The sequence below is a fragment of the Emydura macquarii genome, unplaced genomic scaffold (assembly GCF_026122565.2).
Source record: "Emydura macquarii macquarii isolate MOO-44397 ecotype Brisbane River unplaced genomic scaffold, CSIRO-AGI_Emac_v2 contig_260, whole genome shotgun sequence".
NCBI lineage: Eukaryota > Metazoa > Chordata > Testudines > Chelidae > Emydura > Emydura macquarii.
The window spans coordinates 103496-130577 of NW_027130397.1; the positions used below are offsets into that span (position 1 = coordinate 103496).

At 41.2% G+C, this 27082-nt stretch overlaps 1 protein-coding gene across 3 annotated transcripts in view; it reads right to left on the minus strand.

Moving 5' to 3' along the window:
- Positions 1-26724, minus strand: part of PTPN4 (protein tyrosine phosphatase non-receptor type 4) — a 125956-nt gene extending 99232 nt beyond the window's left edge. For 2 of the 3 annotated variants that reach the window (XM_067549061.1, XM_067549052.1), the window contains exons 1-2: positions 26571-26724; positions 7347-7454 (exon numbers count right to left, since the gene is read on the minus strand). In XM_067549061.1, the coding sequence (XP_067405162.1) occupies positions 7347-7454; positions 26571-26708 (246 nt within the window). In that variant the 5' untranslated portion in view covers positions 26709-26724. The remainder of the gene's footprint in view (positions 1-7346; positions 7455-26570) is intronic. The other variant, XM_067549068.1, reaches the window with a different exon arrangement.
- Between the last annotated feature and the right edge of the window lie 358 nt (positions 26725-27082).

Below are 27082 nucleotides of genomic sequence, written 5' to 3' on the forward strand. Positions count from 1 at the left end.
ACAACTATTTACAATGAAGAATTCTTGCACGAACATTTTAACCATAACAAACAGAACAGCAATAATAAAGAGATAATGGAAAATTACCATTAGATCTATCAATTAGTATACTTCTAACCTTGGTTTTGATGTTCTTAAGGTTGGAACTCACTGCCAGTTAAGGCATATAAACTAAGATTATAAACATGTTTAGAAAAGTCTTTTGTTCATTTTTAGGGCAATAAACTGACTCCCCTTGCTAGATATTGGATTATACTGAACATACAATGGATTAAGAGATGTGCATGGTATTAGACTGAAACAAAAAAAAATCACCTTATTGTATACGTAGAGCCATCTGAAAATCAATTTGTTTAACCAAATAGCCAAATAATATGGAAGCTATCTGGTACTCCAGCTAAAAACAATCATGCAATCCAGTAAACTGTGATTTAACAAAAGAGCTACATAGTCATTTCAATTTTCACTTGATGACTATAAGCATCAATGTTTTGACTCCAAACTTGTAACTACTCAGCCTCTCTACAGGTTTTTTAGAAGGTCAGCCACAAGTTGCTGCTAACCCACTTATATGACAGTGCTGGAGAAGATGGTACAGCACTACAATGGCTTCTATCATTCCTCTTTACCAGAACCAGAGTGTGATGATAGCAACTGCTCCTCTTCTTAAAAGTTTTTCACTGTGGAGGCCCACAGGGATCCATTCTGTTTTTTCACTTCAAATATCTATATAAGACCACTTGGAGAATTTCTGAGGTGCCAAAGACTGTTGTCATCAGTATGCTGATGGTGCCCAGATGTACATTTTGTTATCCAGACACAACCATCAACATCACATACATGTCACAATGCCTACAGGAGAACACCTAATTCAAACTCAACCCAAAGAAGACTGAAGTAATGCCAGCTGGAGCAGAACACTCTGAAGAACTAGATGGAATATTATCATCCCATTCCGTTAAAGGTGTCTCAACCCTTTCAACAAAGTGGCTTGAAACCTTAGGATCCTGTTTAAACTATTCACTAAGTTTGGACAACCAGGTAATCTAAGCAGCGAAAATCTTCCACTGCAGAGTGAGCGCCACATTTAGGCTCAAGTATAGAGAAAGGCAGGGTCAGATTAAAGAATTTTTGGGCCTGGTGTGCTGTAGAAATTGGGCCTATGTCCACTTCTTAAACTAGAAAGAGCATGTGATTGTGGTAGTGGAAAGCCACAAATCCACTAAAACCTTCTGAGCAATGGAGAAAACAAAGTTATTCACCTTGTGCAGTAACTGAGGTGCTTTGAAATGGTTGTCCCTATGGATGCTCCACTTTAGGTGTCCGGGCGCCCTGTGTCTTTAACTGGAGATTTGTAGTAGCAATGCTGGGTTGGGTGGCACATGCAGTCTCCATCACATGCTGCCTCAGGTGGTTACATACTGCTGTGCGACCAACCATCTCTCAGTTTCTTCTCTACTGCAGTGTCAGTTAAGGAAAACTCTGAAGTAGAGGGGAGGAGGGAGGTTAGTGGAGGACCTACAGGGACATCCATCTCGAAGAACCTCAGTTACTGCACAAGGTAACCTTCTCCTCTTCTTCTTCAAGAAGAGTCTCTGTGGGTGCTCAGCTTTAGGTGACTGTCAAGCAATGCCCTCAATGGAAGGAAGGGGCTTCAGAGTTGCGGTTGTGATGGTTTATAAAGTTGAGTGTGTATAGACAGTCTGATGACTGTTGTTCTATAGCAGAGAGCTTTGTAACTATATGGACAGATGCCCAAGTTGCTGCTTTGCAAATATCCATAATGGGGACTTTGTTGAGAAAGGCTATGGATGTTGAAAGTGCTCTGATAGTGTGTGCGTGGGTCCCCACTGGGGCTTATAACTGATTTTTTTTTATAACAAAAGTGAAGGTGTTCTGATACCCATTTGGACAGTCTGTTTTGAAATAGCTTCCCCTTTGATCGTTCTGTGATAGAGACAAATAGTTTCAGTGATTTTCTGAAGGCTTTGTTCTTTCAATGTAGAAGGCTAACACTCTTTGGACATCCAAGGTGTGGAGTCCTGCCTCTCTTTTGTCTGCATGCAGTTTTGGAAAAAAAAAACACTGGTAAGTGAATGGATTGGTTTAGGTGAAATGAGGAGGCAACCTTGCGTGTGAATTTGGGATGTGGTCTTAAGTTTACTTTATCTTTAAAGATATTGTATATGGAGGGTGTGCCATGAGGGCACCTAGTTCTCCAAGGCATCTAGCAGATGTGATGGCGAGGAGGAAAGACACCTTCATAGATAAATCAAGTAAAGAACATGTTGCTAGCAGTTCAAATGGGGTTGCTATAAGTCTGTGTAAGACTAAGTTGAGGTCCCATGTAGTAGCTGGAGTCCTTATTTTGGGTTAAGTGTTTTTGATGCCTTTGAGGAAGCATTTGGCTGTTGGGTGGGTGAATATGGTGACCCCATCCACCTTATCGTGGAACACTGATGGCTGCAAGGGTGTACCTTGATCGAGTTTGTAAGGAGTCCCAGTTTTTAAAGCACTAATATGTAATCCAGTACACTTGGTAAAGAGGATGTTGGTATGATTTGCTTGCTCTGGCACCATGTGAACTGTTTCCATTTATGAGTATATGTATTTCTTGTAAACAGTCTTAAACAGTCTACAGCTGTTTAATAAGATAACCTGTTTGGAGGAAGTAAGGTATTTCATTTTCTCTGAGCCATGGAGTAGCCAAGCCTTGAGGTGAAGTATTGTCAGGTTGGGATAGTGAACCTGTCCCTTGTCTTGTCTTGGGAGAGGAGATGAGGTAATAGAGGAAGATTTCAAGGTGGGCACACTGCCATCTTTAATAGGTATGGGAACCATATTTGTCTGGGTCACGCAGGGGCTATTAGGATGACTCTAGATTTGTCTCTCCTGATCTTGTGTATGATCCGGTCTAGGAGCAGGGTTGGAGGAAATGCATATATTAAAGATGCAGTCCCAGTCCCGCTCTGGAGTAAAATTGGGGGCACTTGGCTTTCTGTACTGTTGCAAAGAGGTCTATGATTGAATATTGTGTGTAGATCTACAGTGTCCATTTCCCATTCATGATTCTGTGAGAACCCTCTGCTTAGTGCATCTGCTGTAGTGTTTCGACATCCTGAAGGTAGGATGCGGATATGTCGATGTTGTGACTTATGCACCAATTCCAAAGCAGCATTGCCTCCATGCATAGGGAGTGCGACTGTGCCCCCTCTTGCTGGTTTCTGTAAAAAGTGCTTGATACATTGTCTGTGGGGATCCTCATTACTTTGTCCTTCATTGTCCTAGAAAGTGGTTGCAACTGTTCTTAGCTCTAGCAAGTTTATATGCAGGTTGGATTCCGATGGGGATCATCAGTGGACTGCAGACTGTAGGAAGGCATCTGTGGTGATAGTCATTGTTGGGGTCCTTTGTAAGAACGGAACTCCTGTACAAAACATTCTTTGGTTGTGTCCACCATTTAAAGGAAACCTTTACCTTGTTTGGCATTGTGAGGTGTTTGTTTAGACTGTGCCTGTGTGGTACGTACACTGTTCGAAGCCACACCTGCAGACATCTCATGTGTAGTCTGGCATGTTTGATGACAAATGTCATGGCTGATGTCTATGGGCTGTCCTTCACTGTCGATATTAAGTTCACATGGGTGGTGAAGCACTGATGAGGTAGGAAGGCTGTAGCTTTTTGGACAGTTGAGACAAGCTCCAATGAACTCCAGTTTCTGGACTTTGTGTGTTTATTTATAACTGTAATTTTGTGAGGAGGGTTATCTGGGTGGCATCTATCGCTTCATGTTGAGATGGTGCCTTTATTAGCCAATCATCCAGATATGGAAATATCAGGACATTTTGGAAAAAGTTGTGTGCGCACATTTTGATAGCAAGGTGTCCATTTGCTATCCTAAATAGCAATATTGCAAATCAATATGCCTCACAACTGAAAAGATCTAGCTTCTTCCATTCCTTGTCATACGGGGTTGCTCTGGAATGGTGTTGCCTTCCCCTCTCATTTACTGCATCCACCACTAATACATTGGTGTGGGGTGTGTAAACAGTAATTCCATTCCCTTAGATGGCACATAGTATTTTCTATCAGATCTTTTGCATGATGGAGGTACTATTGCTGGCGTCTGCCTGACGGTTTTTGCAGGCTCAATGATAGCATCATTAATTGGTAGGGCTATCTTTGCTGAGGTAGATGTCTGGAGTATATCCAGCAATTTACGCTGGGATTCAGATACCTCCTCTAACAATATGTCCAGGGACTCTGCTACCCTTTTGAAGAATTCTTGGAAATGCTTGAAGTCGTCCCCCATAGTGGGAAGTGGGGGCATTATTGTTTCATCCCGTGATGAGGATAGGTTTGCTGGTGGTAAGGCTTCCTGATCTGAGGTTTCCTCAGTCACCTCTTCCTGGGGTTCTAAAAGTCCTGGTCTGGATGGTGAAGGAAAGCGTCATGCTCTTGATCTTGGTGGGCTGGGAGTCTTGCGGCTCAGTACCAAACAAGTTGGTGTGTCATCAGTACTGAAGAGTTGGGATTCTGGCATAGATGAGACCAGTAGGTCTCTTTGTCTTAAGAGATTTTGCAGCAGGACCTCTGTCAGAGACTGCAGATGGTGACTGTTGTCCGGGGGGAACAGCGGGTGTCATTGACTGGGAATCCAAGGCTGGTCTCAGAGATTTCTCCATCATAAATAGCTTGAGTTGGAGATCTTTTGCCTTCTTTTCTCTGGCTTTTATATTTTACAGCAGTGCGAGCACTTTTGGGAGATGTGTGTCTTGCTGAGGCAGCGGACACACTGTGCATGTCCATCAGAAATCAGGAATGACAGCCTGCATGACAGGTAGCATTTGAATCTTGGGAAGCTGGGCATGCCAGAGTTTTCTGTCCCAAAATAGACGGCGGGACAGTAAAAACTACACTAAAAGGAAGGTTGAAAAACTTATTTTCCTAAAGAAAGAAATAATTTTTTAAAAATAAAAATAAGGTAAGTAAGAAGGGTAAGAATAACTATATAACTTTTAAATTTAACTAGCAACTATAAAGGTATCTTGTACTAAAATGAGACAATAGGCACAACTAAGTATTCCAATTCAAGCCAAAGGAGGTAGAGAAGGAACTGAGGGACCGTTAGTTGCACAGCTCTTTATATAAGTCTCTCCTGAGGCAGCATGAGACAGAGACAATGCATTACTGCTACCCCCAATCTCCGATTATAGGCGCAGGTCACACAGACATCCAAAGTGGAGCACTTCTCAAAGAAAAAGGATATTCTACATAGCAGAAACTCTCTTCCTTGGCAGCATTACATAAAAAGGTTATTAAAGCTTCCTGGTTCAGAGAGAGGACAGTCACTGTTTCTGAGCCCCAGAGCAATAGCAGACACCAGATGAGTGCCAGTCAGTGTCTTCCACATTTATATTACAGCTGGAACTTTCAGCCACAACATCATAGACAAACCCTACTCAGTTTGCATTTCATCTGCCCTTTTTTTTTAAATGCCTTCAGACCACTCCATTTAATTGCACTCATTTCTCCACATAATGGCCATTTGATTAGTTCTCTCCGCCCCTCATTGCTGCCAGCTAATTTAACTCTGCCTGCATGGCATCATCACACTACCTGCCTTTACCTTTCCCACATCCTCATCTCACTCCAACTCTTTTCTATCACCACATCTCTCTGACTCCATGAATTCATTTATTCTACTATTCCTTCCTGTACAAAATTATCTTATTACTGTGCCCATATAGGCTCCCCAAATCAATTATTAAAAAACTAAAATGCCACATCAAACTTAACACTGATCGACTTTGTATTAAAAAATAGTAAATGAACAAGATGTATATGTAGCAAATCAAGAAGTGAGATTATGTTTATTTAAACCCTTATCATAACCCTACCATTCATTATCACTCAGAATGAACTCAGACTGTTAATTGAACTCATATTAATAATACTCAGAGGAAAAGAAGAGAGTCCCTGTGCATGTTTATGGTACTATATACACAAATTATAAACTGAAAACTTTCTGATTTATTCAGCTTTAAGTGATTTCGCACACCTGGTCCTTATTTTATAAAAAACATCAGGGTCAGTCGTGACCCAAAATGGGTCTATATATTTAAAAGAAAAACATAAGAAGAATTTTCAGGAGCGCAGCTACTCCTGTACAGGAGTTTCTTCTGAGATATAGTAGAAAGGGCAGAACTCCCAGGGAAACAGGCTGACTGTAAAGAACAAGCCTCTTCTGGTATTAAGGGTGACAATGAGCATCACCACAGATCTAAGGCCAGCCCCTGTCCTAGATCAATTGATGATAGTAGGGAGCCTTGAACTGAGTCTGTCCAGCCTGTACCTCTCTTTCAGGAGTTAAGGAATCTCCTACCCTGGAGAGGGATGGGAAGGCGTCTCGGGACGCACTACTAAGCGCTTCCTTTTCCTGTCTTTATATGTCCTGCCCAGCTCATTCCTCCACAGCTGGGCTCCCTTAGTCACTCAGTGGATTTCTTGCCTTTCTGATTCCCCTAAGCTGTCCTGTCAGTTTAATTAGCCTCCTTCTTGGCCCTCATTAACCCTAGCAGATAAGGGGGCATGGGCAGGGAAGGGAGGAAGTATGCTTCAAAAAGCATGAAAGAAAACATCAAGACAGACCTCCAGAAGGTGGACAGAATGGAAGAAACCAGAGCCTGGGACAGTTGGCTAGCAGAGGCAGAGAAAATCAGTTAGGCTACTATATAATCCACCTTCTCCTATATCCCCTAACTGTGCTGCCTTCTGATGCCTTTCAAGATACCCAAGTCCTGCACTTTCTGTGCTGTCTTAGAGTTTGTCAAGAATAAAGTTTGCGGTCCCATTTCAACCTGAGTTAGCCACAAAAACTGGTTTAGGCACATCCTTAGATGGAACTCCCTAGTGCTCTCTCAGAACATCAACAGGTCTCTCAAACACTCTTTAAAAAAAAAAAAAAGGCTTACCCCCAATTCTCACATTTTGAGAGACAGAGAAGAGGGGGGGAAATAAGTACAGCCACACTAATTGTTTAGGGAAAAATAGTTTTCTGGTGTGCGTGGTAGTGGGTGAAGATTGCACTGCAAGAATAACTCAGGAGATAGCTTTATCTAAAAAACAGAATAGTTGCAGTCCTTTTTGAAGCATATCAAATTACACAATGCAATATATCAGATTTGGTTAAAAAAGAGTCTACCAAAAATATCAGCTGTCTAGGATATAAGAACTAGATGAGAACTCCAAAACAACAATCAAATTTGCTGAATACTGAAACAAAATCCCTAAACTCTATAAACAAACATGAAAAAAAACTAGTTTAGAAAACAGATGCAACTTACTGGGTTATCAGTGGAATCGTCAGTCAGCTGTAAACCAAAATAATCCCGCTCTGTCAAATCGAGATGCTTGAATACTATATCCAACAAAACTTGTCCCTGATCGTGTTTCTGGAGGGGGGGAAAAGGTCATACTTTTTAGGATCAAAGTGAACTTTTAAAAAGAAAGATGGCTTCAAGCATACACAACACTTATAGGTTATTTCAGGTGTGTATATAAAATTTACATCCCAAAACCCACAAAATTTCTCTTAACACAATACAATTTTAAATGAGATGCTTCTCTCTCTTTGCCACAAATAGAAGTTATTTTCCTCAATTAGCAATTTCTTATTGCCCTCATAAACTAAAAGTAATTATTCCATAAAGATATTCATTTACCAACCAATTTAATGAATAGCAAAACAATTAAAATAAGTGACAAAATAAGGCAATACATTTAACTGGATTTTTTAGGACTTGACTGAAATTCAGGTAACTTTTTTCAGAACATTCCAATATCATTCTTCAGTCCTAAACAAATTAATCTAATATTTCATTTGCAAATCACTCTCTGCATCCAAATCAACACAATTACTGAAAAATATTTCCAGAGTTATACTGCATGGATATTTAAACTGCTGTATGAATTTTTGATGGATAGTGAATATCCTCAAAGATTTCTTCCGAGACAAACTATTTCACTCTAAAAGAACAAATTCAAGAGAGTAGAGATTAAGAACTACTAAAAAATTTTAATTAGGGCAAATGACTGGACATTACTTTCATTATAAGGCCACACTTTTCCTGTAAGAAGATATACAAATTATAGGTACAGTCTTAAAACTGCACTAGTCTATATTACCAAACAAAAAATACTGGTTCCTAAATGAAGTTATTCAAACACAGTGATCCATTACGACAAGCCTCAGCAAACAGGTTATTATCCTGTATTTAGTTAAATTTAAATAAGCACTCTTCCAAGGAAAGTTGTGAACCTATAACCCCCAAATCCTTAAATATCTTTAACATTTATCAGGACAAAATGGTAGATCAAATTCTTCAAGGAAAAATCCTATATTAAAGGGGGAGGCATAAGATGATTAACACGTTTTTTCCATCTGTGTTTTCCATTATTCTAGTACCAAGCAAGAGCCACACAGCCTTCTAAATGCTGAAATTTTATCAAAACAAAAAAACCCACAGTAAATTAAGAAACAAAATCCTTTTTATCTTTAAATGCAAGATGGCTGCTGCTCTACTCCCAAATGCCCAGTACATTACAATAATTCATTCAAATCCTTGCAAACTTATGATTGGCTTGCAATCAATAAAGAAAGAGAAACTAATAGGCCCAAAATGGTCAGGAAACATCTTCAGAAAACGTTTTACTACCATTTTGTGTCTATGCTAGCAGCACTTTACACAGTGGTACAGGGATACTATACCAGCACAATGTTCCTAGCATGGACACAGATATACCAGCAAAGCTGCACTTTTTATTAGAATAGTGAAGCCACCCCCATGAGTGAAACAGGCGATGCCAGTAAAAGCACAGTTTTCCAGATAGCTGCATCTACACTACAGACTTCTGCCACTATAAGTTATGTTTGTCAGGGATCACACTTCTTCGCACCCTTGACTGACAGAGCTATGCCAGAAGAAGTCTGTAATGTAGACTGAGGAAGGAAGAAAAAAAATGAAAGAGTAACACACTCGAGTTTGTTGATATTTGAAAAAGATTATTTTATCAGAACAATTTTTTGGTTACTTAGTGGCAACAAATCTACATTTCTCAAGTGATTATGTACCAAAGCTGAATAGCTTCTTAACCACAGCATCCCTTTCACTACAGCAATTTTTTTAAATTAAATTATATATTTTCAAGACCTAAACATGCTTTAGAAATGAATACTTTAGTACTAGGCAAAAGGAGGCCAAATATTTAGTGTTAGCACTGCACCGCCATGAAAAATCTTCACAGCAAGATTTGAAAAAGTGCTAGGAAAATAAGATTAATAAAGTTGATCATATGACAGGAATAACAGAAAAATGTAAATGCCAGAAAACAAGTTATTAAAAACACTTTCAATTTGGCCCAACATTTAATTTATGTTAAAAGTTACAATGTGGCAGGAAGATGCCTTATGTACTACAGATTTTAAAATATTTTAAAAATCCAACATTGTAGTAAAGAAATTTTTAAGACAGCTTTTTACTTGGAATCCAACTGTTCTAAAACTCCCAAAGAACATAATGTTAAGCAGTTGGAAAGTCAGTGAAGGAAGCAAAATTTAACTAAGAAAATCTATGCCTAAAAGTGCATTGACTAGGAAGCCATAACTGTGACTCGATATATTACGGTTCTTATCGCATAAGCCCTAGTTTTTTTGTAGCTCCCCTGTAACTTTGTGTAGGAAAATTAATTTGACCTCATAATTGCCAGGTTTATTCTGAAAACAAAAGTAATTCTTTTTTATTAAAAATATGAAGAAAACCGGTCATTTTGTTAAAATTAAGAAATCAGTGGGCACATGTAGTTAAACAGTAATTAAAATTAATTCTTAACACACAGGATTAAATGTGTCTCATACACAAGCAAAAGACAACAGATATTAACACAGTGTACACAGTAATTATGTCACACACTCCTGACTGTATAACATTGCTACTTGAATGGATAGTAAGAAAAAGGGATGGAAGGACAAGAAAGATTAAAAATGCAAAAATAGAGCAATGTAAATACTAATGTACCTATATTTATGAAGGACAGATCTTGTAAAAGTTTTCAGGAGAAAAAAAGTCATCTTAATTACTTTAAGATTTTATTTTGGAGTAAACAACTAATGAAGATGTCAGTATGACATTTTACCAAATCCTAACCTAAATTTCAAATTACATCTTAATATTTTTAATGTTCTTCACATTTTTCTCAAGACAGCTATAGATTAGAATTCAAAGTTTTAGAGCCAATGATAGCAACTGTCACAAAAAGTAGGTTTGGCCCCAGAATTCAGAATTATGCTACCTTAAAAGGTGCCAATTTAACTCCTGCAGTTTGACTGAAAATATATTCTGTAAATAGATTTGGTAACAGGGGAAATATAGACTTAAGAGTTGACCTAAGAGAGCTTCCCTAACCTACAGAAGCTCAAAAAAGTATTTTTGTGAGCATGTCACCTACACTATGAATATTAAAAACTTCTCAGAACTTATTGGTTAAGTTCAAATTATTAGTACAGAATGTCATGTTGTTCCAATGTCAGGTGATGAATAGGAGGAGGATTTTGATGCAGTACAGCTCTTGAAGGTAGAGCAGTAGCAGTAAAAGATTTTTTTTTTTTTTTTTTGGTATTAGGGATAGTAAACTAACATAAGAAATAGTGGGAAAGTCGTAATATGAAGCAGTGGGGACTTTGGGCAGCAATTGCTGTGAACACAATACCTTGAACCTAGTAAGAGATAATACAGATAAATATCTGGAAGAACACCACCTCCATTTAACCATGTCTTAAATATTTTGTATAGTAATCTTTAAGTTTGCCCGCCCAGATGAAGCTGAAGATCCTTTCAGTGAAAGATCTGAGCTGGAATTATCAGTAGTATCACACACAATGGGTACATTATACATGGAGCAAAATTCATTTTTTAGGATTCTGATGACCCTACCCCACCAAAGCTAGAGATTCCCAAGACATGGGATCTGTAGATTTTTTTTTTTTTTTCAATAAACAAACTGAGCTGACATTGATGGAAGGGATTTTAACATCAGGAACAAACTGCATCCCTAATTATTAAACTGAATTTTAATATATGTGAAAATGGGAAATAGAATATTGCACTATTTTATACTCTGAATGCTCAGCAATGCTGACAGACATTCAACATTTGAACCTCATGATTAACTATCAGCAGGTGGCAGGAGAAGACTGTTGTTTTAGAGAGCAGATGTGCTACTGGATCTAAGTGCTGGGTGTAGGTGGGGGAAGAGTCCTGTCTGGTCTCTCCTTTCCTCTCTCCCATCCTGGGGAATGGGAAAGATCCTGGCCCATGGAATGATGACCTTCGGGGTGGCAAAGGGGTGGAGACAGGCCACTGGGGAAATGCGTTGGTTTCAAAAAGGTACATGGGAGGAGTTCAGCCTGCTACATCTGCTCCAGTACTTCTCAGATATTCTCAATACAGCATGCTGCTTTTGCTGTGGAGGCAGCATCAGCTCTTTCTTAGAAAGTTTGAGTTTAATTATTCTTTTGGCATCCTACCAAAATTTTCCTGAGAAACACTAGGGAGATAGCAATTTTAATCATTTCTACCTCAGCAAAAGCTCAGCAGAATTTCATGGGTCAAAGAAAAGGCACCTCTGTAGCCTGAAGCTGTTTCCACTATAAAAATACCAAAGGCTTGGTGCAAATAATTTCATTTTGTTTTCCATTAAGCTTTTTGCCTGTTAGTTCATTCATTCTAAACACATGTTAATATAGTGGGGGTTATAGAAAGTAATGTAAGATGGAGCCTTCTAGTGATAAAGTATAAAGATCATCTTAAAGAACAAATATTGAAATCAAGCCAGATGCCTCTTAAAACAGCTGTATACGTTGCCATAACTCGGTTTCTCAGAAAACTCACCAAATAAACTATATATTGGGATGGAGTTAATATGGTCTATATAGAGGAGTCCTGTGAACAGGATGTTTACAAATATATGCAATTGAAATGAATGTCAACTCAATACAACATGATGATTTACTAGCTTTGCATAGATTTCTGAATTGGCATTAGTATATTCTCTCTAAAATGAATTATTCTAGTAATTCTGAAGGAAAAACTGAAACTCTGGATTATCTCCTCCTTCTGGATTTTGCCTTCATTCATGGGTTAAATGTCCCTGCTGTAGATATCACCCTTATAATCCATGTCATAGTGAGATCTGTCTCTTAGGTAGAAGTGTTCTCCATCTGAAAGACACTGGAGAAGAAGAGTTAGGGCATCTTTCCCTGGTGAAAGGAAAACCACATTTCCTTTTTCTTTTCGAAGGCTGAGCCTGCTTTTCTTTAAGATTAAACTGCTGAATCTAAAATATTTAGGGACTTGCATAAATGAGAAAGTTGAACAAATTTGATTTAAATAATTTTTTAAACCAATGTAAATAGGTGCAACCCATGTAGAGACTTATTTTGGCAGAAGGGTAGCTTACATTGGTTTAGTTTACACAGATTCTACATTGATTTAAGATAAACTGAAATAAGTGTGCAACCTTTTGTACCAGTTTAACTAGATCAGTTTAAAAACCCACACGTTCAGTTACACTGTGCAACTCTTGTGAGTTTGTATGTGTGTGTATAAGCAAGCATACATGTGTAATGTATATGCCGTTTAAAAAAATATGTATGTGGAATGACATCAAAATACTCAATAGCTCTCATTCCTATTGATTCCTGAGCAGAAGTCTACCCACTGAATGGGTTATTTAATATTCTCATTTCAGAACCACACACTGAACTCCATCAGGATGGGTGCCTTACTGTTCTAGGTGCTATTCAACAAATGCAAAAGATTAACAGAATCTTGTCCCAAAAAGCTTGGTAAAGATGATCAAATCTATTTATTCTCCCCTAATTCATCCTCTACCTCTACCCTAAACTCAACATCTCACTTGCCATTCCTCAGACATATTTCTTTGGCACTCTCCCCTTGCAGATTTATTCCTGATTTTCCCTTTCTACAGCTCATGCCCTCCTTCTTCACTGATTCTCCTGACAAATAGGTTACTATTATATTTAGCAATAGTAGCACTTAAAGTGCACAAACATATGCATTAAATGAGTTTAAAAGCTTCCTTGTTAAACTACTGATATACCATGTGTCCCTAAACAACTTTAACCTCTGTATCTATAATGAGTATACAATCATTCCACAAAGTTTTTCACAGATTGATTCCAATGCCAGAAGGGACCTTTTTGTGATCATCTGGTCTGACCTCCTGTATCACACAGGCCATAGAATTTCCCCCAAAATAATTCTACAGCATATCTTTTTTGAAAAAAATATTCAATCTTGATTTAAAAATGGTCAATGACAGAATCCATGAGTCTTGGTAAATTTTTTCAATGATTAATTTCTCTTGCCGTTAAGAATGTACACCTTATTTCTAGGATAAATTTGTCTATTTGTTTTTATTATAGAGTTCTCTGAGGTCTCAGCTGAAAGGCACTATAGAAGTATAAAGTAATTTTAAGCAATCATTGTGGTTAGAACATGTTTTTTACTTCTGCTTTCCTGGTAAATTCTGTTCCTTTTATTTATTCCACTGATAACTTGCTACTCACCCCACTGTTTATTTGTTTCATCCAGTTGTTATATCCTGTTTGATATGTAGACTGTGAGCTCTTTGGGAAGGGACAGTCTTCTTTATTATTGTCTGTGCAACACACAGAACAAACAATGAAACCCTAAATCCTTGACTGGGGCTCATAGATGCTACCATAATATAAAAAAATATATTTGCTATTATCAAAGCCTTGTCCTTAATTATTCATATCCTTGTATAAACTAATATAATATGTCCCTTTTTGTGGATTGAAGATTGTATATTAAACAGGAGAGTTATTGCTTCCTCTGAGAAGCACACAAGAAATATGCCCTGCCAGATTTATTCCATAATGACTTTACATAAGTGATGAGTGTTTTACTATTTAGAACTAGATACGAACATTGCATTTTATTATATCCTTGAAGGTCTGCACTTGCGTCTTCTCTTCTTGCACCACATTGCACTGAACCTTCCCTTCCTTATAAAACTGCTAAATAAATCCATCCCCACCTCTATCAGTATCTCTTCCCTCCATCTCCTCCTTTTCCTCTTCCAAGTTTGTCTTAGGCCTGGTCTACCCTTAAAATTTAGATCAACATAGCTATATCACTCACAGATGTGAAAAATTCACACCACTAAGTTTCAGAACCACGCTGACTTAACCCTCGATGTAGACACAGCTACGTTGATGGAGGAATGCTGCCACAAAGGGGGCGGGGGGTTGGATTATTTACAGCAATGGAAAAACAACACTTCCGCCATTGTATGAAGTGTCTACACTACAGCTCTTTAGTACTGTAACTGTGCTGCTGTAGTGCAGACAAGCCCTCAGCCACGCCCTTTAACGCCTTTCCACATTCCCAACATTTTGCCTCCTTTCACACCATCCTGTACTCTGCTTTCCATCTCCACTACTGAACTTGCAAAATAAATTTTAAAGACCAACAAGTCCATGAAGCATTCCAACTATAGCAGCCACACAGTATTTTTCTGCATTTATGCTGTATTTTATGCTCTGTAAAGTACATTCTTGGACAGTTAAACTAAGAGTACTTCAGGAGAGAGTGGTAACAGTATTCACACTTATCACACTATATAATTAACAATGAAACATCTCTTTCGATAATTTATCATTACAGCCTAATGATCATTACATTTAGATCCAAAAAGTGTTAACTGCCCAAATCAGGCATGTATATGAAAACACCACTGCACCCCCACACCCACAAGGGCAGAGGAAGTTCTTTTAGCATATTACAACCAGGTTAGGTATTAATGTTATAATTAGATCTAACTGGCCCTCCCACAAGCTTTGACAATCCAGTGTACCTGCAGCAAGGGGTGCAGAAAAAACTGTGAAATCTTATTTTGGAAGGGGAAAAAACCCCAATCATTTCCCATTTCATCCTTACAGAATCTCTCTCTGATAAATATAAAGGGTAGGTCTATAGCAAACATCTTGTGATACATGTAACTGATTATCACAAGCAGCAATCATAAAAGTCAAGCTCCACTGCAATAAGTCGCGTTTATTTTTATGGGTGTGGTGTACATTGGCTCTATTGCATTCATCATGATTCTTTGCTTTCAGTGAGAGAAATTTTGCTGTAACAGATTCATTGTCAGAGTGCAAAGAACGGTTACTTACTTTGTAACTGTTGTTCTTCGAGAGGTGTTGCTCATGTCCATTCTGAATTAGGTGTGTGTCACATGCACCAGTGCCGGAAGTTTTTCCCCTAGTGGTATCCATAGGGGCTGGCTCTGCAACAGCATGCGTATGCGCCCATATATATGGTGCCACCAGTCCCTCACCCTCTCAGTTCCTTCTTGCCAGAACTCCGAAAGAGGAGACAGAGGGTGGGTTGTGGAATGGATATGAGCAACACATCTCAAAAAACAATTACAAGGTAAGTAACCATTCTTTCCTCAAGTGCTTGCTCGTGTCCATTCTAAATTAGATGATTCACCAGCTGTGCCCTTGGAGATGGGCAAGAGTTCATGGCCGTGCGGATTGCAGTACTGCTCTGCCCAATCCTGCATCATCCCAAGCTTGCTCCATGATGGCATAGTGGGACTCAGAGGTATGTATGGATGACCATGTAGTGGCTCTGCATATCTCTTGGATAGGCAAGTGGGCCAGGAAAACCATTGAAGACGCCTAGGTCCTTGGGGAGTGAGCTGACAGGGTACACTAGAGGCGCAACTCCGGCTTGCTCATAACAGGCCCAAATGTAGGCTGTAATCCAGAATGATACTCATTGTGAGGAGACTGATTTACCCTTCATCCTGTCAGCAATCACCAAGAGTTGCGTGGAATGGAGAAACAGCCTGGTTCTATCAATGGAGAAGGCAAGAGCCCTCCTCACATTAAGAGCCTCTCCTCAGAGCTGTGAGGCTTTGGGCAGAATACTGAAAGGAAGATCCTATTGACGTGAAAGTGGGAGATGACCTTCAGCAAGAACTCAGGATTAGGGTGAAGTTGAACCTTGTCCTCAAAAACCACTGTATAAGGAGACTCCGATGTCAGGGCCTTAAGCTCCGACACCCTGCATGCAGAGGTGATTGCTACTAGAAAAAGCCACCTTCCAAGACAAGTGCATGAGCAAGCAATAGGCCAAAGGGCGAAACAGTGAGTCAGGACTTGACAAGGTTTAGGTCCCACTGAGGAACTGGCTCTTTAATCGGAGGAAAGAACCTTTCTAGCCCTTTCAAGAATCTAGCTACCATCTCATGGGGAAAAAAACGATCTGCCCTGAATTGGTGGATGAGAAGCCAACATTGTTGCCAGATGAACCTTCACAGATGAAAGGACTAAGCATTCCTGCTTCAGATGAAGCAAATAGTCCAGGATCACCAGTATAGGAGACTTCATTGGTGAAACATTCTGGCGGACCGCCCAACAGGCAAAGCGCTTCCATTTCGCTAGGTAGGACAATCTGGTGACAGGCTTCCTACTCTCCAACAGTATCTTCTGGACCTGGTCCAAACAGCAACACTCTTCCCTGTTCAGCCATGAAGCATCCACGCTGTCAGTTTCATGGAGGTCTGGGTGCAATGGCAGAGACCAAGGGCGAGCCATCGATGGATCCAACAGCATCCCAAACCAGTGTTGGCGATGCCAGGCTGGGGGCTATCAGGATGATTCATGCTCTGTCCCTCTTGATCTCCACCAGCATGCTGTGCTTGAGAGGTACTGGGGGGAAAGGCGTACATGAGATCTCCTGACCACGGAAAGAGGAGAATGAAGCATCTGTTAGTGAGACTTCCTCCGAACCCAGAAGAGAGCAGAAGCTAACACATTTTCTGTTCTCCCTGGTCACAAACAGGTCCACCCGGAGAGTTCCCCATCTTTGGAAGAAGCGGTCAGCCACCTCCTGGTGGAGTGACCATTTGTGGTGAGAGCAAAAGGATCTGCTCAAACTACCTGCTAGGGTATTCTTCAGCCCCAGCAGATAGACCGCCTCGAGGTGAATGTTGTGATCCACACAGAAGTCCCAGAGACATATGGCTTCCTTACACGGAGCTGAGGATCTGCTTCCCCCCCTTGCTTGTTGATATACTACATTCCACTGTGTTGTCTGTGAGGATCTGCACCACCTTGTTGGAGAGGTGCGGCAGAAATACCTCGCAGACCAGCCAGATTGCCTTGACCTCCCTGACATTTACATGGACCGCTACCTCCTCCTCGGTCCAGAGGCCTTGAGTCCGAAGGGCACCAAGGTGGGCTCCCCAATCCACATCTGAGACCAGGGACAGTGTCGGTGTTGGGGCCCTGAAGGGTATTCCAGCTGGCACCTGGTGAGGGTTCATCCACCACGACAGGGAGGTAAGTATGTTGGGGGGGAAGAGAGGAGAGGATCATGAGAACCCTGTCCAGGGAGTGCCTGTATGGGGAGTATACTGTTGCCAGCCACAACTGGAGTGGCTGTAACTGCAGCCTGGTGTAGCGGACTATGTACATATATGCCACCATATGTCCCAGGAGGCTGAGGTATACCTCACCCTGGGAGAGGGTGGCCCTTAGACGGGCTAGAAGTCCCATCATTGCCTGGAACCTGGTGTCGGACAGTAGTGCTTTGGCTTGAATAGAGTCTAGGACTGCCCCCATGAACTTTATTCTCTGCACTGGCGTCAGTAACAATTTCTGTTCATTTATTAGCAGGCCCAGCATCCGACAGATCTCTCTCGATTCCTAAGTCGCGATAGACCTGTTCCCTCGAGCGGCCTCTGATAAGCCAATCATCCAGATAAGGAAACACCTGTACTACTTTGCGCCTGAGGTGGGCCGCTACTATCTCCATATATTTGTTAAAGATGCAGGGAGCACTAGACAGGCCAAATAGGAGGACCGCAAACTGCTAGTGTCGCGCTCTCACCATAAATCGCAGGAACCTCTTGTGGTCCAGGAAAATAGCTATATGAAAATAAGCCTCCTTCAAATCGAGGGCAGCGAACTAGTCGCCCGGATCCCAAGAGGGGATGATGGCTGCTAAGGAGACCATGCAAAATTTTAACTTTTTGAGGAACTTGTTCAGGGCCCTCAAATCCAGTATGGGTCTCAGGCCTCCCTTTGTCTTTAGAATCAGGAGGTACCATGAGTGCAATCCTTTTCCTCTCAGGCTTCGCTGGACCTCCTCCACTGCCCCCACCTGCAGGAAGGCACGCACCATTTGGAAGAGTAGTTACTCGTGACAGGGGTCCCTGAAGAGGGAGGAGGATGGGAAATGGGAGGGTGGCATTGAGACAAACTGTAGGATGTAGCTGGCAGCCATTGTGTTTAGCACCCAACGGTCTGACGTAATGGCCTTCCAGGCTGAGAGGAAAGAGGCAAGGCAAGAGGAGAATAGTTGGGAAACTGGATCTTGAGTATAGACTGGCAGGTTGCCCTCAGGCAAACCTTCAAAAGCATCTTTTAGCCTGAGGAATGATGGCTCGGGCCTGGCTTCAGTGCAGATGCCGGTGAATTTCCCCAGCATCGCTTGTAGCCTCTATTTCTCTTTGTATAGGGCTCCCCTCTGGGCCGTCTACTGAAGCAGTGCTGCTGAGAGGGCCTGAAGTGTCTCTTTGATTAAGACAGGGTAATAGAGGCCCAACAAGCACAACGTGGCCCTAGAGTCCTTTAACCCATGCAGTCTGGAGTCAGTTTGGTCCGCCAATAGAGCAGAGTCGAACAGAAGGTCTTGGATGGACTACTGAACTTCCATTGAGACACCAGACGACTGGAGACCCAAAGCTCTCCTCACTGACGCTGTGGAGGCCATTGCCCATGCTGCTGAGTCCGTTGCATCTGAAGCCACCTATAAGGAGATCTTGGCCACAGTTTTACCCTCCTCCAGGATGGCCTCGAACTCTTGCTTAGAGGATTGTGGCGGGGAATCAATGAACTTTTCTAGCAATTGCCAGTTGTTAAAATGGTATGGACCCAGCAATGCTTGCTAGTTGGACACCCTTAGTTGCAGGCTTGCTGCTGAATATATTTATCGACCAAATAAGTCCATTTTCTTTGTCTCTTTGTTCTTAGGTGTAGAGCTTATCTGCCCCTGCCTGTCGAGCTCATTAGCCACCGCGACCACAAGTGAGCCCGGGGATGGGTAGGTATATAGGTACTTGAAACCCCTGGTGGGCATACAGTACTTTTTCTTTGCCCGCTTGGATGTGGGAGGCAGAGATGCCGGGGTCTGCCACAAAACCTTAGCCAGCTTTACTACCCCTTCGGTGACCTGCTGCGTGCCATGGGCTTGGCGAATCTTGAGGTTCCCAGGATCGATGCTGACGGTCAGCTGATCAGCTGATTAGTGATCTGAGAATTGGCACCTAGCGCATGGCAACCAGAGGCTCGAACTCAACCTGTTCCAACATGGCTCTGGAGATCAGTGACAAGAACCTGAGGAGTGCTACGAAGCTGGTGACTGGCAACCGGTTGACCAGGATGGTTGCACAGCTGCTGGAATCCCTTCAACAGACCCCCAGCTGGGGTGTCTGCCCCTCGGTGCAGGGGCCTACTCTCTTGTGGTGTAGGCGCCATGGCATAGTCCAGCGGTTCTCAACCGGTGGTACGTGTACCACCGGTGGTAATTACCGGAAGGCTGGGTGGTATGCGTGCTGCTGAATCCGCCGCTGCCGGAAGGGCCCTCCCACCCGACCACGTGAAACCCTGCCACCAAAAATGGGGAAACGGCGGAAGAGTTTCGGCGGCGGGTGTTGTTTCTGCCGCGAAACCCCGCCGCAAATCCCTCCCGCCGCCGCCGCGAAACCCCGCCGCATATCCCTCCCGCCGCCGCCGCGAAACCCCGCCGCAAATCCCTCCCGCCGCCGCCGCGAAACCCCGCCGCAAGTCCCCTCCTTTTTTTTTCCCCGAGTGGTACTCGGGTCGGGTACAGTCGGGTCAAGTGGTACCTGACCTGACTGTACCTGGCCCGAGTGGTACTCGGGAAAAAAAGGTTGAGAACCGCTGGCATAGTCAATAGGTCCTTCATCACCTGGAATGCCTCAGGTGTGGAGGTGATCAATAGGTGGCACAGGCCTCTGCCACTCCCCGGAGTCGGCAGTGGCACAGGTGCCAGGCTCAACACCTGTATGGGCAGAGATCCCTTCCGAGCTGACTCCAGCTTCCCCCAACTTTTCTTAGTTAGTTTCGGTGCCGGCAAATGCTACTTCTGACTGCACTTTTTTTGGTGCTTCTTCGGCACTGGGGATGTCTAATGGTGCTGAGTTGACTCCAACGCGGCAGAGCGCTCTGTCGAAGCCGCGGTACTCGGTCCCGAGTCCGATTGTGGCTGTGACGCAGGTCTGTGCTCTGCCTCCTTCAGAATGGCCTAAAGCTTAATGTCCTGGTCCTTCTTGGTTCTTGGGCAAAAGCTCTTGCAAATTACACACTTCTCAGAGATGTGAGCTTCTCCCAAGCACTTTAAACAACTTTGATGTGGGTCACTCAATGGCATAGGCTTCTTGCACGAAGCGCAAGGTTTAAACCCCAGGAAGTGAGGCATGCCCCAACCCTGGGAACTTACTAACTACAAACTTAGATTAACTAACTAACTAACTAACTTTTAAAAAATATATACACTAGCAAGAGCTATAAAAACAGTGAAAGAACTACTAGGAACACAGAGACTTGCAAGATCAAGAGATGTTCCAGCACTGTCACAGGCAGCATGAAGGAAATGAAAGGGAGGTGGGCTGGTGGCGCCATATATATAAGCGCCACTGAAGAGGCCTTAATTCTGGTGTCAGACCCAGTGCCCTCCATAATAGCAATAAGCATATCCAATGTGAACCTGCAAGTCGCATATCCGCATAACACCACCAGCATATTTAAACATATGCCAACATTTACAATAAGGGTTTGTTTCATATTGTATCCTGCACCTTGGAAATACCAATGCTGCATACACAAGTATTCTATAAGCAGACTTCAGTTATTGGAAAGGATGCAACACCACTCAAATTACAATCCAGGTTTGTGCCACACTAATTTTTGCTTGCATTCCTAGTGATTCTCACTTATCTCATCTGGAATTTTATTTATTGCATTCATAACTCAGATTGACTATCCTATCTTCAGACATGTTTGCTTATATCTGAGCATTGTTTGTTAGTACAGTGAAGCTTTCAACAAGTTATTGAAAACCCTTTGAATACTGTACTGCTAAAAAAATTGATCTGAAAAGTCACTGAGCATAGAAGGTAAAAAACAATGAAACTAGGTCAAAATTATTTGAATTGATTAGACTAGGAGCCAGTTAAGTGGTTCATGGAATTCAATGTCACACAGTAATGTAAACAATGAGGATGAAGACCTAATATAATCAAGAGGAAATATGGCGTACAAAGTAGCACAATATGAAAATGTATCTGTACTTGCCTGAAAGTTTCCTTTCTTCAAGAAATAAGGTCCACATATATATTGCAATCGTTATTTCACCTCAGCCTGCTTGCAGCTTGGGAGCAGAACCAGACTTGTCAGTTACAGGCAGCCAGGGAATATGCTGCCTCTTGAAGTTCCCTTCATTAGAGATTATTTCTACAGCGAGGATAATTTAAATCTACTGTCCTACGTTATAGGCTGAGTAATACACTGAGAAAAAAGTACAACAATTTCTCCAACTGCATAGCATGGTAAATTCCACCTAACCCCAACAAATCCAAATCTATGGATGTCAATACCCATCTCTATTCCGGATGACCCATGTGTCTCCAAGGTAGCCCACATCTGCAAATCTTATTACTTGAAAAAAGGAAATTTTAGGTTGGTGCAGACATTTTTTTCCCCTTCATGTTAAGGTCTACGGGTCTGTTGCAATGGGATTTTCACAGCAGCATGCCTCCAAAGTGGAAAGCAAGATAATCCTTAATTGTGGGCAAACAGAAGATAGTGTGTGTGTGTGTATCCGTCATCTTCCTCTGGGTACTAAGGCATAGAAAAGAAACTTTTGCATTTGTCAGAGTCTGTGCTTTATCTAGTTCTTCCATCCATGACCCATTGGGAAGTGGAGAGAGGGAAGAAATCGCTGAACTCTACAATCAGCCCACACCAGCAACTGCATCTCTATCTGGATTTAAGCATGATTATCCATCTGCCACACTACCCTTCTGGCTTCACTTCCTCTATGGAGATAGGGGAGGAGATGAAGAAGCTGTTTGCCCCAGGGACAGTTTTTTCTCAATCCTGCCTCTTTTCCCGCCAGAGAGCAGGACCACAGCAACCCTGCCCAGCTTGGGCTGCAGAATTGGCCTCTCCAAGCCTGCTGGGCTCCTTTCCAGTCCAGGGAAGGGGGACTGAGGTAATCTCGCCCACACTGGGCAGTAAGGGATATTGCACTCTGGCCACAGAGCTATCTGAGTTCTCCAATCACACATCAGGTAAAGGGCTGAAGCAGGATACAAAAGACCCTTCCTTTTGCCTGTAGCTTTCTCAGACTAGCATACTTCCTAAAGTCTATAGAGGTACCAGCCCCTGCAAACACTTTATATGGGGAAGTGCACAATCTGCTCACAAATAAAAGGGAATCCTGGGAATCAGGCAGACAAATTATTGAACCTAACTGTTAGTCTAAATTTGAAATAAAGTTTGGAATTTTCCTCAGAAAGTTTTGCAGCAGAAAGTGCTGGTTGAGCCTGTGTGTCACTGTGGAGGCAGAAAAAAAACGCAGAGGGAATTTAAGGGTATTCCCTTGCTGCCAGTGGTTGACAGGTATAGTTCCGCCAATCCAGAAGCAGGATGAAATATCCATTGTACGAGATGCTAAGGATCTTACTATGAAGAAGAAATAAGTATTTCACATTATGAAGGAAATGACTAGAATTATATTTGGAATATCAAGTGAATTACCAGATTTCAGGTGATGGAAGTTACAGAGCACACTAGTCTGATATACCCTATTACAACCAATTCAGATACATTTACTTCACCAAATGGTGGGTGAAATATTATTGCTTACACTTATAAGCTGTCCTCTGCCAAGGAATCTAAACATGCTTTATAATACTTTCTGCTCTTAAAGCCTTTTTCTAACATCAAACTCAGTGACTGCCAGACACACCTAGCTACCTAACTTTGAAGGACAGGAATAAGGAAACCTAAACAGCAGATACCAGGAGATTCCAGAAACTGAAGTTAGAAAATCTGGAAAAAAGTTTCTCACATCATACTCCAAACAATGGCCAGACTTGGGCTTGGACACAACTGGTGAGCTTGAACTCCAGAGGCAAGTATATCCTACCCTTGGTGATTTGGGGCACCCACTGGAAATGATCTACACAGTTCAGGTGTCATGTTGGGTGTTTAAGAGGAGAGGTGGTCTCAAACAACAGACTATGGCATTTAATACCTATAAAATAAGATAGTGCATCTACTCATTCCTGCATTGACACTACCATCACAGCTGCAGAGTCACTGTCCAGAGTCCCAGTTTTTGCCCTGCTTCAGAAAAGCAGTGGCACGCCCTTATTCCAAGAACCTCTGTATGATGGATACGTGATTGGTTTGAGGGGTGGGAAGAAAGTTCTGCTTGTCCTTCACTCAAGAAGGAAAAGCTGCAACCAGAGAGTTCTGGGCCAGTCCAGTACTTTAGGGCAAGGAGGTTTTGATATCCTTACCCACAGCCAGCCACTGAATCTTCTCTCAGGGGACACCTGCACCTTCCTGTCTGTTTTAAATTGTAGGGGGAACTCCCCTGAGTTCCCTCATTGCATCTGACAGTGTGGGGTGTGAAGGGGGAGTGCAAAAATCCCATTCCACTTTAAAAAAATTAATATGCCCCCTCAGGGATTATAGAAAACCCTGATACTCACCTTTTTTAAAAACAACCATAACCCAAAGTGAAGGCTGGGACAGAATAACACTGTACAATGTGTGGGTTAAGTGCACTACCCTTACTTCGTGAAGAAAGTCACAAAGCTGAACAATTCTGCATAATGGAAGGCTTCTCTACATCTCACTGCAAAGCGCACCAGACGGATGTGATCTATAAAGCACATTAACATGCTGCACTCTTACTGCCCTGTGTAGTAGACCCTGCTGAAGGACTCTAAAAGGTATATTGTTCATGTTTATGTAGTCCTGTTTGAAATGTGACTACATCAACGCACACTAGGCTTACAGTGCACCAGCTGGTTTATATGGGCACTTAGAGTGAAGTACGTTAGTGCACTTTACAAATCACACCCCCTCTATTGCACTTTGCTGACACTGTGTAGACAAGCCCTGACATTCTGTGGTTAAGGATGACCAGTATTGAAAAGACAGAGTCAGAGATTAGGATTTTGGTTTATTGGCAAAATTAGATAAAGAAATGTGCCCAAAATTTGCTGGCACTGTGCATGGCCTATGGCCATTACTAACAGTAATTACTATTAATAATACTAAGGATATGATATGGTCATGGACATCATGGATTCCATGACTAACAGATCTCCGTGACTTTTTCAGCTCCGTCAGTCAGTCCCATACAGCAGGGCTCTGGCTTTGGCTTCAGCCCCACTGTGACCATAACTTGATTTTGCCTTTTTTTCCTCTCATGACTGTTCTGTAAATTTTGCTTAATTTTACCATGACGGAATCGTATCCATAGTAATTACTAATAATTACTTCCAATCATTCAAAGAGGGAACTAAACATCGTGTTATATGAAAACTCAGTTTGTCCTGGGGAGCATGTTTCCTCTGCCTTTCAATCTTGGCAGCTCTCATTTGTTTGTACTTACACCGAACTTTTATAATCCTTTTTGCTATGGTTAACAGTAGAGATGGTGTTGGTCTTACGTTTGTATGGCAGTTTAACATTACTGGGATGGCATTTCTGAACACGATGAAACTCATTATAAACTTCTAGAATTAAAATGTATTTATTTTAATATTTTTAAAATCTCTATGCATAAAAGTGACAAAAAACTGGAGATGATTTACTGCTGCTTGGTTTCTTACAGAAGAGTTAAAAATTCAGTTTTTATTCTGTACTTTAAATGAAATAATCACACTCAGTTACATGATTCTCTTATATCCCAAATAACTTCCCATTTGGTAAGTTGAACAGTTGTTCATGTTTTTAAAATAAAAACATCTCTCTGCTTACAACTTCCTAAAAATGTCATTACAACAGAAAAAATATTCCAGTATATCTATGGTTCACCCGAGGGAAGCTCCTCCTCAACTCCACTTCACCTTTATCCTCCAGTTAAGGTCCTATTATCCAATCAGCCATCATGCTGTTCAGTTACCTAACCCTCTGAAATCCTCAGTATTTTCTAGTCTTGATTAATCAAAATAATCATAACCTTAAATTTTGCAATCACATTGTTCCATCTTTCTTCAGATCACTGATAAATGTAATTTGAACACTGTTCCTTGTAAGAATCTTGAGCCACCTCACAGTTAAGTTTCTGCCATGCTAAGAATATTTTCTTTTTTCTTAGACAGTTTCTAACCCATAACTGTACTTTAGCTTTCATTCCATGACAACTTTAGTTTTTCTTGAATAGACCCCTTTGCCAAATGTTTTTTGAATGTCCAAATAAATATATGCATGCGTACAAGAGTGCATGCTTTCAATTTATCTATTATTTCAGTTCTAATAAGTTTGGGAGGTCATTAGATTTGCTCAGTCCAACACGTAACAGAAAATTGCCTTCCAAATATTTACACACTAACTTCATTAGAATATCTGTAATTATTTTGCTGTTAACATTCACCAACTAATTGGCTATTGGTCTCCTGGTTCTTCTCTCCTACACTTCTTAGAAGTATGTACCATGTTTGTTGTTTTAAACAAGAATTTTACTGTACTATGTTTTTTTACTGTAAAATTTTTATGTACCGAGTTTGTCGTTTTAAACAATAGTGGGGACACAGTAGACTATAATCTGAGAAAAGCAGCGGGGAAAGATGCTTGTGGTTGGATATTCAGAAAAACCTATTAATTCAATAGTAAATATGATTACATAAATTATCTAAACATTTTAAATATACAGTCAAGAAAGTACATAGCATTACAAATGATCATGTGTTTAAAGTTCAAACTCCCTCAACAAACAATTAGAGACTGTTCCTGCTCCCATTCAACTCAATGGCAAAACTACCACTGACTTCACTTTGAAATATAGGGACCCTAAAGAGAAACTGGATCAGATAGCATAAGATTTGCGTTCAAAAATTGACTGTTAAGAACATAGTGTTCGTAATATATTTTTAGAGGACACCAAAACTGATGAGATACACAAGATGGCTAATTATACAAATGTGCAAGCATGTTTGTTCACATATAGTATCTACCTTTATTACTTTTTTTTATTTGTGATTTAACATTTTTCATGTCTTGTTTGGAGGTCAAACATATGACACACAAGTTTACTGAAGAAAAGCAGGTACTTAGTGTATACAAATTAAGGCAGGCATACAATGAAATTGTTACTAAATCAATTAATACATAATGCTGTACTTACATTAACTCTGAAAGCTTGTACAGTGTTATCCAGGAGAAGAATATTGCAGACCACCTCTGTATGTTGTCTGTCTCGTGCCAGCTCAGATGCTCGTACATTGTAGGTTCTGCCAGCAGGCAATCGGAAACGTGCGGTCATTACTGTCCACACTAGGTCTTCAGAAAAAAACAAAAATGAAAGAAGAAATCCTGTAACTGATAGAACATTAAGAAAGCAAAAGTGTATGAGTTAGAAGAATGGTAATTTCATAAGGAGGACATTCTGTTGAAAAACACATTTCCTATTTCTTTATAAAATGAAAATTAGTAATAACCCTGCTATCTAATAATGCAGTATAATATTGTTGCAGTCTTTTTCCATATCTGAAATGAAAGTTAATTACCTGTATGGTAACTGGAGTTCTTTGACATGCATTGTCCATATGTGTATTCCACTCTGGGGGCAAATGAGCTCCATATGCCAGAGATTGCAGATTTTTTGCTCACAGTGTCTATGTGGTCCACACATGACTA